This window comes from Bufo gargarizans, chromosome 1, assembly GCF_014858855.1.
Source record: "Bufo gargarizans isolate SCDJY-AF-19 chromosome 1, ASM1485885v1, whole genome shotgun sequence".
Lineage (NCBI taxonomy): Eukaryota > Metazoa > Chordata > Amphibia > Anura > Bufonidae > Bufo > Bufo gargarizans.
In genome coordinates, this window is record NC_058080.1 from 618988582 (window position 1) to 619006111 (window position 17530).

General features: G+C 47.1%; 1 protein-coding gene across 2 annotated transcripts in view; it reads right to left on the reverse strand.

Moving 5' to 3' along the window:
* Positions 1–16057, reverse strand: part of DCP2 (decapping mRNA 2) — a 34065-nt gene extending 18008 nt beyond the window's left edge. For both annotated transcript variants that reach the window (XM_044291199.1, XM_044291196.1), the window contains exons 1-4: positions 15853–16057; positions 9720–9871; positions 4980–5107; positions 3449–3547 (exon numbers count right to left, since the gene is read on the reverse strand). In XM_044291199.1, the coding sequence (XP_044147134.1) occupies positions 3449–3547; positions 4980–5107; positions 9720–9871; positions 15853–15905 (432 nt within the window). In that variant the 5' untranslated portion in view covers positions 15906–16057. The remainder of the gene's footprint in view (positions 1–3448; positions 3548–4979; positions 5108–9719; positions 9872–15852) is intronic.
* Between the last annotated feature and the right edge of the window lie 1473 nt (positions 16058–17530).

Here is a 17530-nt window from a genome sequence, read left to right on the forward strand (position 1 = left end):
AGACAGTAGCTGATTTTTACCTTAATTTTTTTTCAATCCCCGTTGGCTGCGGAGTGGGAGGGGCGTGGTCTAACAAGATCGAGGGTGTGGCTTAGTGGGACCTGGGGGCAGGGTAAGTCCGTCTTTTGAGGGTGGCCCTAAACTGTGACCTCCACAGCACTCTGCCTCCTTAAAGGGAACCGGTCACCTGGATTTTGTGTATAGAGCTGAGGACATGGGTTGCTAGATGGCCGCTAGCACATCCGCAATACCCAGTCCCCGTAGCTCTGTGTGCTGTTATTGTTGAAAAAAATAAGATTTGATACATATGCAAATTAACCTGAGATGAGTCCTGTATGTGAGATGAGTCAGGGACAGGACTCATCTCAGGTTAATTTGCATATGTATCAAATCTGTTTTTTTACACAATAAAAGCACACAGAGCTATGGGGACTGGGTATTGCGGATGTTCTAGCGGCCATCTAGCAACCCATGTCCTCAGCTCTATACACAAAATCCCGGTGACAGGTTCCCTTTAATAGTGTCATCCACAGCACCCTGCCCCTTTAAAGCTGACCTACAGCAGTGAAGAAAAATGGTTGGGTTTAGGGCTGCAGCTAACGATTATTTGAATAATCGATTAGTTGCCGATTAATTTCTACGATTAATCGATTAATCGGGAAAAACGACAAAATTACAAAACAGAGGTTTATATGATCTTACTTGAAAAATTATGTTCAAAGGCCATATTAAAACAAATTGTGGACGACACTTATGGGGGATCTGTGGACGACACTTATGGGGGATCTGTGGACGACACTTATGGGGGGATCTGTGGACGACACTTATGGGGGATCTGTGGACGACACTTATGGGGGATCTGTGGACGACACTTATGGGGGATCTGTGGACGACACTTATGGGGGGATCTGTGGACGACACTTATGGGGGGATCTGTGGACGACACTTATGGGGGGATCTGTGGACGACACTTATGGGGGGATCTGTGGACGACACTTATGGGGGGAATCTGTGGACGACACTTATGGGGGATCTGTGGACGACACTTATGGGGGGAACCACTTATGGGGATCTGTGGACGACACTTATGGGGGGATCTGTGGACGACACTTATGGGGGATCTGTGGACGGAACTTATGGGGGATCTGTGGACGACACTTATGGGGGATCTGTGGACGACACTTATGGGGGATCTGTGGACGACACTTATGGGGGGATCTGTGGACGCACTTATGGGGGGATCTGTGGACGACACTTATGGGGGATCTGTGGACGACACTTATGGGGGGATCTGTGGACGACACGGGGATCTGTGGACGACACTTATGGGGGGATCTGTGGACGACACTTATGGGGGGATCTGTGGACGACACTTATGGGGGGATCTGTTGGACGACCCTTATGGGGGGATCTGTGGACGACACTTATGGGGGGATCTGTGGACGACACTTATGGGGGGATCTGGTGGACGACACTTATGGGGGGATCTGTGGACGACACTTATGGGGGGATCTGTGGACGACACTTATGGGGGGATCTGTGGACGACACTTATGGGGGGGATCTGTGGACGACACTTATTGGGGGGATCTGTGGACGACACTTATGGGGGGGATCTGTGGACGACACTTATGGGGGATCTGTGGACGGCGTTTATGGGGGATCTGTGGACGACACTATTATGGGGGATCTGTGGACGACACTATTATGGGGGATCTGTGGACGGCGTTTATGGGGGATCTGTGGACGACGCTATTATGGGGGATCTGTGGACGGCGTAGTTATGGAGAGGGGGATATGTGCACTGTTATGGGCATAACAGTGCACAGATCCCTTTCCTCATAACAGTGCACAGACCCCCCTTCCCATAGCAGTGCCATACACAGACCCCCCCTCCTCCCCATAGCAGTGCTATAGACAGATCCTCCCCCCTCCCCATAGCAGTGCTATACACAGACCCCCCTTCCCCCTAACAGCCCCGGCGCTTGCATCTTTATTTTACCTTTTTATAATGACGCTCCCGCTCCTGTAACAGCCAGGCAGAGCGGACGGCGGCGTAACGTCACTCAATCACGTGACGCGCCTGCTCCGCCCACTTCATGAATGAAGGAGGCGGAGCAGGCGCGTCACGTGATTGAGTGACGTTACGCCGCCGTCCGCTCTGCCTGGCTGTTACAGGAGCGGGAGCGTCATTGTAAAAAGGTAAAATAAAGATGCAGCGCCCGCCCGCCCGAATAGCAACGAATCGGCGATTATTCGATAACTGGATTCGTCGACAACGAATCCAGTTATCGAATATAATCGATTACATCGATTAATCGTTGCAGCCCTAGTTGGGTTGTTATGGAAACCTGGAGTAAAACTGTGTGTATGTGGAAACTAATGGCCTGCGAGCCTCTATTGGCTGATAAGGGTCATGTGACCAGGCTTCTTTTGGCCAATACATTTTTGGGGAATATCTCAGGAACAGTACGTCCTAGAGAGCTGAGACCCGGTCTAAAATCTTCCCAGACACAAGTGTGCCAAACTTCGCGATTGTAAATGCGACGGTGTAGATTCCGTTAGCGGGCATACACATACACTCAGTTTTATATATTAGATAATGATGTGGCAGAGATGTGTGTATGGTATGTGTTCGCTGAAGAGCTGTGTTTTTGTGCATCTACTGTGCATGCAACATGGAATAAAAATGCTGTATTGTACTACACAGAACTGTAAGTTTTATACTGACAGTTGGCTGGGCTTCGAAGGCCTCCATAGCTGACAGGCTCCAAGGCTGCCATAGCAGTGGCATAGCGGGGAGCCGATAGGGCGAGAGGAAAACCTTCCCCTCTGCAAACCCCTTGGATGCATCTATGAGGTTAGTCTGCCAGCATCAGAGTTTTCCCTAATGCTGGTGGAATCGGCAGGAATCCGGTTCTTGGCGACAGCCGAGCTTGTCAATGATCAAATGACCATAGCTTCTGTGCCTGCTCGATACCGCACGTGTCTCCCTGGCTGTGCCGTGGTCCAATCACAGCGGAGAGCGTCACAGCCACGGAAAAGGCAAGGTTTTTTTTTTCTCTCTGGCTGTGACGCTCTCCGCTGCGATGGGACCGCACTACAGCCAGGTAGAAGGACACACCCATTGAGAAACAGGGCAGTCTCCTCCCCTCTGTACCGATGCTATTCATTAGCATACCAGCCGGGAAAACTGCAGGCAATATCCAGACAAACTAGTAAGCAATATTACATCCCTGCACAGTGCCCTACATAATGTCTGGACCCATGAAAGGTCCTCTTTATATGTCCATGATTGGAGTATTCTGTGGTTCCTGCTCAGCTCCTGAGGGAGCGTCAACTTTACAGGACCCCCCCCCCCCCCCAAAAAAAAAGAACCCCCCCCCCCCCCAAAAAAGAAAAAAAGGAGGGCAATAGAAATAAGGTAATGAGGATGAATAATGCTTCACCTCTCTTGCAGCGCAGTCATGAGGGGCTTCTTCTTTATTCACTTTTCCCTTTGGAAAACCCCAACCAGATTTTGCTAAATAACCTTGGACAAGAAGCACCTGAAAAAATAAATAAAAAGGGAGTTAAAGCGGACTTTTCATGTTTTTCTTTTTTAGATAAATACCTTTACTTGTGCGGTACACCGCGCTGATGCTACCACCCTGCCTGTTTTTTTTTAAATATTTTTTATATGGCTCCTATGCTCCACTGTGCCCCCCGCTCAATGTGTTAATACTGAGCAGCAGTACAAGGAGGAGGAGACGCCAGGTTTTCTCAGAAACCTTCTCCCTGGCTGTGACGCTCTCTCCGCTGTCATTGGATCGCTGCACAGCCCGGGAGAAGGAGACCCTCATGCACACGACCGTTTTTTTTTAAGGTCCGCAGAAAACGGGGTCCATAGGTCCGTGACCGTTTTTTTCGTCCGTGGGTCTTCCTTGTTTTTTGGAGGATCCACGGACATGAAAAATAAATCTAAGTCAAGTTTGCCATTGAAATGATAGGAAAAAACGGACACGGATGACAATCTTGTGTGCATCCGTGATTTTTCACGGACCCATTGACTTGAATGGGTCCGTGAACCGTTCGCCGTGAAAAAAAAAATAGGACAGGTCATTTTTTTCATGGCCAGAAAACACAGATCACGGATGCGGCTGCCAAACGGTGCATTTTCCGATTTTTTCTACAAACCCATTGAAAGTCAATGGGTCCGTTAAAAAAAAAAGGAAAACAGCACAACGGCCACGGATGCACACAATGGTCGTGTGCATGAGGCCTTGAGGTATTTATCTAGAATTTAAAAAAACATGAAAGGTCCGCTTGAAATACACTACATGTAAACATGGCCTTAAAGTGTACGGTAATTGAATAAATTTTTTTATAAATCTGTAGGGACACCGATTTTTAATGTTTTTGCAATATTCATTATTATTGGGTTTTGTGAACGTTCATTAAAAAAATAAAAATACACACCTTGAAAGTATCCACTTATAAAGGGGTGCCCGCACAGTGTCTGTACATGGATTCTGCATGCGGATTACTCAAGTCCTCTCCTAGCTCCTCCGATATCATTCCGAGGCCGCGCTGTAATCTTGCGCATGCGTGTTTACTTGTCACCTAAGAGCCCGTACGGTCTCACATCACTGTGCTGGCAACAGCCTCATGGAAATAAAGTGTGCATAAAGCTGGCGCATGCGCAGCGACAAGTAAACGCGCGCACGAGATTACAGTGCGGCCTCAGAATTAAGTCGGAAGAGCTAGGAGGGGACTTGAGGATGAGGGGAGGTGCTAGGCTCACTCGGAATGGCCACTGACAGGACAGCACCTCGGGCACAGGTTATTTGTATATTTGTTTTTTTAATATAGCTTTCATGAGTTACATACTGGTATATTTCTGACATGCTATAGGAGACCTCCAGTAACGTAATCAGGTCTATATGTGTAATCTTGCTGACAGAATCCCTTTAAATATCCCTGCCAGTACTTATCACTTACATTTTCAAGTGACTCATCCAGAATAATGGCACCATAGGTGGGTACTCCCATCTTATATTCCTTCCATTCATCCAAGACCCTTTGTACATCTTCACCATTGGGAAGTAAAAACGGGCAATGCTGGAAAAGTGCAAGGATTGTAAAGGAGAATACGGGAAAGTCATTGAGACGATAATACTACAAAATATAGCGGTGGTCAGGCTAAAGGAGTGCAGTACTGTGCCCGTCACTGAAGTTATTACGAGTGTCCATCCAGAAGATAGATGATATAATTTCTACAGGTGACACAAGAGGATGGAGTTACCTTCAAGCCGCTGCCGACACTGAACCAACCTCCTCATCTGAATCTCCCCACCCCTGCCAATTGGTGGTAAGAGTTAGTGGCCTTTTCTTACATAAATGACATCTTGTTCACCAGTCACATAGCCTAGGTGCCACTCAGTCCCATTCAAGTGGGCTGCAATACCAAGCAGTGCACTATACAACGTACGGCACTGCACTGGGTGCGAAATGAGGAGGCCGCGACACTCTTCAAACAGCTGATGAGCAGAGGTTCTAGGAGTCAGATATTGATGACTTATCCTGAGGACGGGCCATCGGTATCACAATCCCAGACAACCCCTTTAACCCCTTAGTGAACACCCATACGCCTTTTTACGGCGGTTAGTAAGGGGTCTTAGGCTGGGCCAGCGCTTTTTTACGTGCAGCGGGGACCCGGCTCTCACATAAGAGCCGCAGCCCTGCTCTAACAGCCCAGACCGGCAGGAGTGCCGATCCGGGCTGTTTAAAGGGAAGGGAACCTGTAACTGGGGTTTTGTGTATAGAGCTGAGGACATGGGCTGCTAGATGGCCACTAGCACATCCGCAACACCCAGTCCCCATAGCATGGTGTGCTTTTATTGTGTAAAAAAAATATATAAAAAAATTATTTGATACATATGCAAATTAACCAGAGATGAGTCCTGTATGCGTGTACAGTGCTGACAGAGGAAGCGGACTCCCTCTGTCTTCCATCGGCACCCGCAAATGCGAGAACGGGGTGCCGATGAGTGTCTCTGTCGCAGCCGCCTGGAATATGTAAGAATAGCACTCACATTAAAATGCAATGCACTATAGGGATAATGCATTGCATTTTAAAATCAATCAATAAGGTGTATGTTATTCTTAGCTGCCACCGAAAAAACTTAATAAAAAGCGATCAAAAAGCGCCATTTACTTCAAAATGATACCAATAAAAAATACAAGTCGACCTGCAAAAATCAAGCCCTCACACAACTCCATATAAAGAAAAAAAAATGAAAAAAAGTTAGGGGTCTTGGGAAGTGGCAATGCAAAAACATTTTTTTCCTTTTAAAAATAAAATAAAATAGGGGTTTATTGCAAAAAAGTTGTAAAACGGGAAAAAAAAAAACATATAATTATATATAAATATATAAGTATTTGGTATCACTGTAATCGTACTGACCCAGAGATTAAAGATATTATGTTAGGGTACTTTCACACTTGCGGCAGAGGAGTCCGGCAGGCAGTTCCGTTGCTGGAACTGCCTGCCGGATCCGTCAAAACGAATGCCAACTGGTGGCATTTTAAGACTGATCAGGATCCTGATCCATCTTACAAATGCATTGAAATGCTGGATCCGTCTTTCCAGTGTAATTTTTTTTTTATTTTCGGTCTGTGCACGTGCAGACCAGAAGGACGGATCCGGCATTCCAGTATTTTGAATGCCGGCATAAATACATTCCTATATAAAAAATTCCAGATCCAGCATGTGTTCAGTTTTTTGGGCAAGAGACAAAACTGCAGCATGCTGCAGATTATCTCCGTCCTGAACAGTCAAAATGACTGAACTGAAGACATCCTGAACGAATTGCTCTCCATTCAGAATGCATGGGGATAAAACTGATCAGTTCTTTTCCGGTATAGAGCCCCTAGGAGGGAACTCAATGCTGGAAAAGAAAAAAAAAACACTAGTGCGAAAGTATCCTTATTTATACAAAAAAATAAACGCTGTCAAATTTATAATGTAAAAACTAAGTGGCAGTATTGCTGTTTCTCCCCCCCATCTCCCTCCCAGAAAGAGTTAATAAGTTATGTGTACCCCAAAATGGTGCCATTTAAAACTACAACTTGTCCTGCAAAAAACAAGCCCTCATAAAGCTATATAGACGGAAAAATAAAAGTTATAGCTCTTGGAAAGCTACGATGAAAAAAAAGGAAGAAAAAGGCTTGGTCAGTAAGGCCCAAAACAGGCTGGTCACTAAAGGCTTAAAAAGGGGTTGTCTCATAACGACAACCCCTATCTGTAAGGCCTACTTAAAGGGGTTGTCCGAGTTAAGGAAAAAAAAAAAAGATATAGCACTGTAAATCTGGTGGTCAGCGATACATAAATAAGCCAAGCAAGTTTTAGGCAAAAAACTATCTATTTCCTAATTTCCCTGGTTCTCTTCTGGCCCTTTGTTTACTTGCAATAAAAACAATCTCTGCCCCTCCCCCAGCTCTGCTAAGGGAGTGGCTACAAGAACTGCCTGCTGAGTTCCATGTCTGTCTGCTGGGAGACTCAGCAGCATGTTGTATATGTAGAACTACAAGTCCCAGCTGTATAATGACACTGCTAAGGGAGTGAATACAAGTGCTGCCCTGAGTGACATGTCTGCCTGCTGGGAGACTCAGCAGCAGGTTGTATGTACAGAACTACAAGTCCCAGCTGTATAATGACACTGCTAAGAGAGTGAATACAAGTGCTGCCCTGAGTGACATGTCTGCCTGCTGGGAGACTCAGCAGCAGGTTGTATGTACAGAACTACAAATCCCAGCTGTATAATGACACTGCTAAGGGAGTGAATACAAGTGCTGCCCTGAGTGACATGTCTGCCTGCTGGGAGACTCAGCAGCAGGTTGTATATGTAGAACTACAAGTCCCAGCTGTATAATGACACTGCTAAGGGAGTGAATACAAGTGCTGCCCTGAGTGACATGTCTGCCTGCTGGGAGACTCGGCAGCAGGTTGTATGTGTAGAACTACAAGTCCTAGCTGTACAATGACACTGCTGATACACACAGGATCTTCTCCCTACCTGTAATGCTCTGCAGAACCTCTCTTTCAATTCCTGTGCCCAGCATTCGTCTCCTCACTGCCTGCAGCTACACAGTAAACACTTCAGCCCTGAGTCTGTGCAGCTGAAGGGGTTAAGAATCCTGGGAGAGAGCAATAAGCAGCAGCTGGCAGTGCAGGGGGGCGTGGCCAGCACAGTGACCACTCTTGTACAGATCTCTCAGGCTTGTGCAGGAACATTATCAGAGCAGGGAGAGAAGCTGACATCACAGGTCATGTGACCCTCAGTGAAATCTGAGAAACCAGCCACTGGAGATAAGGTGAGTGAATTGGAAAGCTGTTACATTTGCCCAGTTAGAAACATAGAAAGAATTCAAAATAAATAACTCAGACAACCCCTTTAAGACACATGGATGCCATAAAGAGAGCGTCAGCCACATGAGGGGTCATTTAATCTGAGTGGCTCAGCACTAGTGAACCTGCCCACCCATGCATTACACTGTCAGCTATTCATATGAATGACTGGTATGTAATTCTACATTACTGTATCGCCAGATGTGGCTATAGAAGCAATACTCGCAGATTATGCTGAACCGTTTCTGTTGTGGTTTTTCCTGTAAACATTTTTTTACTATTCAAACTTTATGGTGTCTGTCCCCCTTTGACGTCAAGATACGATGCAGCACAGTGACTCTGATTGTCCACAAGGGACGTTCTAGGCACAAGAAATGGATGAATTCACTGACAAATAATTAGTGGTTTACGTTCCACCCTTTTCAAATATCATTCACTGACCAAAGGAACATTGTGAAGGAAACAGTAAAACTACGTTTTTAGGGTCCACTCACACCTCCATATGTGGGGGTTTTTCGGACACCGGCAATGTGTGTTCCGCATTTTGGGGACCGCACATCGCCGGCACTATAATAGAAAATGCCTAATCTTGTCCTCAATTGCGGACAAGAATAGGACATGTTCTATTTTTTCTCAGGAACAGAATTGCAGACCCGCAATTCTGGATCTGGACAGCACATAAGTGTGGCCCCATAGAAATAAATGGGTCCGCAATTCTGTTCCGCAAAATGCAGGATAGAATTGCGCACGTGAGAATGGAGCCTTATTGAAATTTGATTAAAATGTGAACAGGAGGGAAAACGCTTACCCAATATAACAACCTCCCAAATGACAGTGTCATACTGTTGTGGGATGTATTCGTGGACCAACACACAGTTGTAGTTGGTTCCACTTACGTGGTTTCCCAAATTGACTTGTGTGCATACCTGAGTGACGGGGCAGGCTGGGTCTTGCGCAGTCGCATTAGACCAGCTGGTGCCGTGTTATATGCCGCCTGTATTGGTGTGGACATATGTTTGTCATTTGGGAGGTTTTTATATTAGGTAAGAGTTTTCCCTCCTGTTCACATTTTAATCAAGTTTCAATAAAGACGTAGTTTTACTATTTCCTTCATAACGTTCCTTTGGTCAGTGAATGACAAGGAATGGATGTACTAAATCAGGGAGGCTCAAGCCGCGGCCCTCCAGCCGTTGCAAAACTACAAATCCCAGCATGCCCTAATAGCCGTCGGCTGTGCAGGCATGCTGGGAATTGTAGATTTGCAACAGCTGGAGGGCCGCGGGTTGGCCATCCCTGTACTAGATCAAGGAGCATACAATGAAAAAGGATATCTGCTTTAGCAAAGTCCCTTATCCCACACTGAGGCAGGCCTGGAAAGTTCTGCATGCAGAAGTCCAAGTAAAACCAGTGGGCCAGTTCAATCTGGAAGCATACTCTGATGGCGTTATCGCGTTCCTCACTGGGAATGTGTAAGATAAATCGGCTGTAAAAGAAATAGGTCATTAATGGTATAAATGGTGGATTAAAATGTCACATCCAAAGAACAATATCCCCTAAGAGTACATTCACACAGAAGATATTTTTGACAGTAAAAACCATTGCAGAACTGTACATGACATGGATCCACATGTATGGTTAGCCGCATTCAGTGGGGGCTCATTCTCCTGGGGCCTGCAAGAATTCTGTATTTTGCATGACATAGATTTCAAATCTATGCCTGAACAATGGCACGGGTTCCCATTGAAGATGATGGGAAATGGAATACACCCTGGGGTTGGTGTGGAATATCTGCCAAATTCTGCATGGAAAATCTGTCATGTGCACTGCACATACCCCAATATTAAAGAGCATCTATCAGCAGATTTATACCTATGACACTGGCCGACCCGTTACATGTGTGCTTAGCAGCTGAAGGCATCTGTGTTGGTTCTATGGTCATATGTGCCCGCATCTCTGAGAAAAAATATGTTTTAATATATGCAAATGAGCCTCTAGGAGCAACAGGGGCGTTGCCGTTACACCTAGAGGCTCTGCTCTCTCTGCAACTGCCACCCTCTGCACTTTGACAGGGCCAGGTGTGAAGACATTTTCACTACCTCGCCATGTCAATCAAAATGCAGGAGGTGTGGCAGTTGCAGAGAAAGCAGAGCCTCTATGTGTAATGACAACGCCCCCGTTGCTCCTAAAGGCTAATTTGCATATAACAAAACATAACTTTTCTCAGCAATGCGGGCACATATGAACATGGGACCAACACAGATATCTTCAGCTGCCAAGTGCACATGTAACCGGTCAGCCAGTGTCATAGGGACACATCTGCTGACAGATGCTCTTTAAAAGTTCTTCACATTCTTTCTTATACCCATTTTTAGCTTCAACAAACTCAACAACTGCAAAGTCAGGCTAACAAAGCAAACTTGCCATTCAGGAGTCTGGGGAAGTTGGGGACAACCAGTGTGAAAACTGTAATAACAGACATAAAAATATACAATTTAATGAGGGGGAAAAAGAAAGTAAATGCAATAATAAAACAGGATGCATCAAAACCAGAGATTTAAAGGGGGTTGTCTGCTTTTTGCTACTGATGACCTATCCTCAGGATAGGTCATCAATATCAGATTGGAGGGGGTTAGACTCCCGGGCCAATCAGCATTTTGAAGAGAAGGCATCACTCATATGAGCTGTGACGAATACCGTACTTCGACTGACGTCAGACATCAAATATGTAGAGCCAGCGAGATACGGTATGGTCACTGGCTACCAAGACGTGACGTTACACCCTCCTGGGAGTACGTAAGATCCGCTTGGTGCAGTTTACACAGACACCTCCTGTCCACGAGGGCACAGAGAGGCAACAAACTGAGACAGCCTTTTCACTGGCCCAGTGAAACAGCACGTTCAGCCTGGGTATACTGCCACCAGTTTCTTGTTTAATATAAGCTCAGTGCGCTAACAGGATTATATAGGGTAAGAAACCAACCCGCGGTAGTGTATAACTATGCCGAAACACGAACGTGGGGATTCGTGATAGAGATGCTGGAACAAGCCTTTTAAACTGTAGCCGGCCCCTTCTCTTCCAGCCTCTGGGAAGTGTCCCCCCCTCCCTGCTGATCGTGGCAACTTAATGACCCACAAAACCCTTTAGGGCTCATAGATCCAGACCAGAAGGTCACAGGGAGATGGTTCTGGGACCAACAGACCCGCTTGGGTTCCGGCTACAAATAGAGTCCAAGCATGGTACTGTTATTTGGTTTCTGTGGGGAGATATGTGTATCCCCCCCCCCCCCCCCCCTCCCTGGCATCCCACCGCCAAGCTATGACCACTGGCCTGTTCATCGTGGCCACAGAGACACAAATAGGTATCTGGTTTATGCCTGTGATGGACGGGCGATTCACAATTCCTTATGAACCGCCAGTTCCAGGATGTCTGATAATGTTCATTGAACTGGGTAATGGCCTAGACCCCATGCAGGGAAGTTTTTCCTGTTCCATTAGCCGAGTTTCTGGCTGGAGGTGAGAAATGTAAACAAAAGGTGGCCTGCAAGAAGTTCTCTCCCAGTTGGCTGGGCTTTGAAGCAGGGCCCCCCTGTGGAGCTCACTACCTCTGCTACCTTTCAGCAGATGGTTGCTGTGGGAACATGGCTGACAGTAAATAATAATCCATATTCCACAAATGGGCACTGCCTTCTGTGCTCCGTTTACCTGATCAGCGCAGCAACAGCAGTGGGGAGAAGTATGGCGTCCCCTTTCACTTCTATGGGACAGCTCTGTCTGTTCAAATGAATACTACAGAGCTGTCCCATAGAGGTGAATGGGGACTGTGAGGAATATGCATTGTCATTTGATTCACGTGTCCCGGTGGCCACAATTAACATGCCCATGGTCTTAGTTTGATGGTGGGATGCCAGGGAAGGGAGATATACATAACTCCCCACAGAAACCACATAGAGGCACCATGTTTGGACTCTAGTTGTAGCCGGAACCCAGGTGGATCAATTGGGCCCGGAACCACCTCCCTACGACATTCTGTTCTGGAGCCAAGAACCCTAAAGGGTTTTGTGGGTCCTTGAGCTGCCAGGATTAGCAGGGAGGGGGGACCACTCCCAAAAGGCCAGGAGATGAGGGGCCGGCTACAGGTTACAAGGTTTGTGCCAGCAAGCGGCCGTGTCTTTTCTGAAGGGGGTCATATCGTGCCAATGTGTTTGGAGAGACCATGAACCAGCTGACCTCACTGCCCCCATGTCACTGCAGCAAAGGACTATTCCACAATTATGACCCAAAGAAACTTTCATCCACCCGGTAACTGACTTTTGCTCTGCTTAATTCTGTTGTACCTATATCCCCTGTATCTGTAACCTCAGACCACTGTATATATTCTCTGTGTATAGTGTACTGTCTAGTGTGCCCCTAAGGCGATTAAATATATAATTTAATCTTGTGCTATCTTTTATCTCGATCACGAATCCCCACATCCGCGTTTTGAGAAGCTGGTGGCAGATTTCCCGGGGTGAGAAAGTGCTATTTTCACTGCGGCAGTGAAAAAGCTCTCTCGGCTTGTTGCCGTGGACAAGAGGTGTCTGTGTAAACTGTACCAAGCTGACCTTAGCTGCTCCTCTGGAGGGCGTAACGTCACGCTTTTGGTAACCCCTGACCATACCACATCTCGTGAGCTCGACGTAGGTGACGTCAAGCGGGCATAAGGCGTAGTATTCGTCACAGGGACACCATACTTGTAATTACACTGCTCACCAGGGCTTTTGCTGCACCGAGCAGGTAAACAGGTGCTCGTATGAGCACTGCCTTCTCTTCAAAAGGCTGATCGGCGGGGGTGCCAGGAGTCGGACCCCCACCTATCTGATATTGATGATCTATCCTGAGAATAGTTTATCAATAGTAAAAAATGGACAACCCCTTTAAAGAGGTTGATCAGATTCATAGATTGTTTTTAAAATACCCCACCAACCAATGGGACTAGTCAAGTGAAGCATACTTACCTACTCAAGAACCATTGGTTCCGTTTTCATGGGCCTACCATGCTTCAGTCCCAGCATGTAAACTTCTAGCAAAGATGGGGTAATGTGTTCTGCTGCAACCAATTACTGGGCACAGTAGTGACATGTACACAAGCGGCACGTGAAGCCAAATGAATGGGAATACAATGCAGTACACAGAACAGCTGCTACTAAGTATATGGTGTCCTGGTGTACAGGCCACAGCACTCCAATGAGCACTGCAGCTCCTTCAAACAGCAGAGAGTCAGACACCCACCAATCTGATAATAATGGCCTATAGTAAAGTAGTGCCATCAATATTGTTATCTCACCCAACCCCCATAAAGGGGTTAACGAGGACTTAAAAAGACTTGAGAGAGTGGCTGACCCTCCAATGGGTTCCGGCCCTATTGCTCCCCAGCCATCTCTGCAGCTCCTGTTGATGAGCGGCATGTGACCACTGCAGCCAATAACTGGACGTAGCTGACCCAGTGACATTCCATAAGGGTAACAGGTCACAACTGCAGCAACTATGTGCTTGGCATCATGTTGATGCCAAGCATACTGAATGTTATGTCTACATCTATGGCATGTGTATGACTTTTTATATCACTTTTGATTCTATTTTTTGGAAAGTGATAAAAAAAAAAAAATAAGTGAATCAGACCTTTTTATATTTTTGCTCGTTACGCTATTTACCGTACGCGGTGGTGTCCATGGTTATTTTTTTTAGTTGTTCATTTATTTTGGGGAAAGGGGGGCGATTTGAATTTTCGTATTTTTCAAAACTTTTTACATTTTTTTTTTAGGTCCCCAAGTGGACCACAACTTACAATCATCAGTTTGCAACTTGTATTGAACAATGGAATTTGCTCTATTATTGTATACAAAATTTGCTATAGCTCACCTGTGATATACAAATGATGGGGGTCATTTATCAAACTTGTGTAATGTAGAACTGGCTTAGTTGCCAATAGCAACCATTTTCCAAAGGAGCTGTCCAAAACAAAAGGTGGAATCGGACTGTTTGTTATGGGCAACTAAGCCAGTTCTACTTTACACTAGTTTGATAAATGACCCCCAATGAGCCTGCAAGACTAATACAGGCTCCTACGGTATTAGCATAGGACACTTTCCCCAGTCTCTGCTTCCGGTTTTTATCACTCTCAGATGTAACGGTCACATTTCACCACAGCATCTAAGGGGTTATATGCCCGCGATCGGAATTACCGCTGATCGCAAACATTAGTCGCAGTCAGCTGTTCCTCCACTGCGTAGTAGATAGAGCTGGTTACTGCCGCACTGATCCCATTCACTTCAATGTGAGCAGCTCTGCAGGACAGAGCTGTGTAGTCGGGGTGTCAGAGCCCCACCAATCACACATTGATGTCCTGTCCTCAGGATAGAAAAATAGAAAAGTACCGGAGTCATAAAAAAATAAAAATAAACACACACACACACACACACACACACACACACGCCGCACCCTGTACAGTTCTCAAGCAAACTGCAGACTTATTGGTGGAGCAGGACTATGTGGTCGTCTCCAAGGCGCTTTAGCATGCAAGTGCTAGAGCGCAGGAAACACGGTCCATGTGCTCACTGCAACTCCCCTGACCCTTACTGACATGGTTCCTATCTGATGGCGGGGCCACTGCAGAGTACGGACAGGATGATGGGAGCACAGTACAATAGACCAGTGATCAGAGACTGACTATCATAGATCACTGTGATGTAGTCCGTTCAGGACCGTGTTTCCGTGCTGAATGAGCCCTAAGGGTGGAACTACATTGGGAAGCCTCCTGCCACCACAAGGTGCATGGCTTCCAAGTTGCCTGTTGCTGACATACGCCATCTAGGGACACAAATTTTTATTACATCAGTATACATGAGGAAGGCTCAGTGGGGAAGATATATCAAAACTGCTGTAAAGCTGTGGCAACCAATCAGATTCCACCTTTCATTTTCCAAAGGTGCTCTGAAAAATGAAAGGCAGAATCCGATTGGTTGCTACAGACGACTAAGCCAGTGCTTTACAGCAGTTTTGATAAATGTCCCCCAGTGACAGGCACGTGTTGTATGACAGGGATTCTGATGCCCCCTTGTTTTAGAGACTTTTGGGGGGCTCGATCTGACACCCCCGGTAATGAAGTCTTGTTATTACTGGGGGTGTCAGACCGAGACCCCGAATAGTCTCTAGAACAAGGGGGCATCAGAATCAGCAGCCTTTTTTTTCATCACAGAAAAAGTCAATCACACTTGGATGAAAAGTTTATTTATTTTTTCTGACAATTTCAAAAAATAGCGCAGTTGTCAGAAAAAGTGTCACTGGCTGGAAGGCTATGACCCCCAGCAGTGTGGAGGAGCAGCCCTAACATCCGCACCACCCGGACACGTCCTGGGCTGAGGCCTGCAGGACGCCGGTCTATGCTGAGACTTGTAGTACCACAGGCAGAGGGGAGCACGCCGTTACCTGCACAAGTCGTCCAGGACTCCATCGGGAACCTCCACTCGCTTGCTTTCCATGTTGGACACAGGCACATCCCGGAGACAGCGCGGTCCAGGAGCCTGAAAACAGCGGGAGACGAGGGGCGGGGCCAGAGGAAGAACCGAAACAACAACAATAATAGCTAGAGCTCCGACACCAGCCCCAGTGCGTCACCTCCGCCGCCGGGCGCACCGCGTCACCAGTCAGCGGGAAGCGCTGCGCCAATCAGCGACGGAACACGGCCATGTTCTCCCCGCCCTCCCTGATGACGTAAGGGGAAGTGTGGCACCAATAGGAATTCAGCATTCGGTAAATCCCGTCGCTGCCCTTGGCAACAAGTCGTAAACGGATTGGATGAGGAGCTTCTAGGCGGAGTCGTTGGGATAGTTTATAAATTAGATTGGATTGGAGGCGATTTCAGGCGAAATATAGGTGATAAGAGTCGGTTATTCTTACAGGTGGTGTACATGTAGTCAGTTATAGTGAGTCAAAAACAGAACAGGTGCAGATCTGTACGTTACACCTTACCTCTAAGTAGGCCTCATCACGGAGTTTGGCTCACAATAACTGATCCAAATAACAAAGATGTGAACTCTGGGCCCAACAAAATTGTCGGGGCCCCTCATTATTTAATTTTTTTTAAGTTGCTGGGGGCGGAGGGGCACTTGTCTGCTGCCACACTCCTTTAACTCCTCCTGCAATAGGTCTAACTTAGTCCACGGTCTGGTGTAAACGCCACAGTCAGTTCACAGTTCAGTGTAAATGCCGTAAGCCCACAGTTCAGTGTAAATGCCTCAGTCAGTTCACAGTCCACTGTAAACGCCGCAATCAGATCACAGTTCGGTGTAAACGCCTCCGTCAGTTCACAGTTCAGTGTAAATGCCGCAGTAAGCCCACAGTTCAGTGTAAACGCCGCAGTCAGCCCACAGTCCACTGTAAACGCCACAGTCAGCCCACAGTCCACTATAAACGCCGCAGTCAGCCCACAGTCCACTATAAACGCCGCAGTCAGCCCACAGTCCACTGTAAACGCCGCAGTCAGCCCACAGTTCACTGTAAACGCCGCAGTCAGCCCACAGTCCACTGTAAACGCCACAGTCAGTCCACTGTAAATGCCGCAGTCAGCCCACAGTCCACTGTAAACGCCGCAGTCAGCCCACAGTCCACTGTAAACACTGCAGTCGGACCACAGTCCAGTGTAAACGCTGCGGTCAGCTCACAGTCCACTGTAAACGCCGCAGTCAGCCCATAGTCCAGTGTAAATGCTGCAGTCAGCCCATAGTTCAGTATAAGATGGTAACCCACAATGACCTAGTTTGGCAGGGTCTTTGTGGGAGACATGAAGTGGCTGTGCTCTGTGAGGTGGTAGGGGCAAATAAAGGGTCTGGTCTCTGGGGGAAGGGTCAGAAAGAAGGAATAGAAAGGGGTATTGGGAAACACTGCCTGCCGGGGCTCTGGGGGGGGGGGGGGGACAAAGGGTAGTCACCACAAGGGAGGTAAGGGGAAGACCATGGTGGCACAGGCTGTGGAGAGGAGGAGAGGGGCAGAGAGAGAAACATAATTTCAGCGACAGCAGATTCCAGGGATCCCTGACATCCCCCTATAGTCAATCACCAAAAGCAGAAGGTCCATAGGAGGCCCTCATGCAGCCACTTCCAAATGT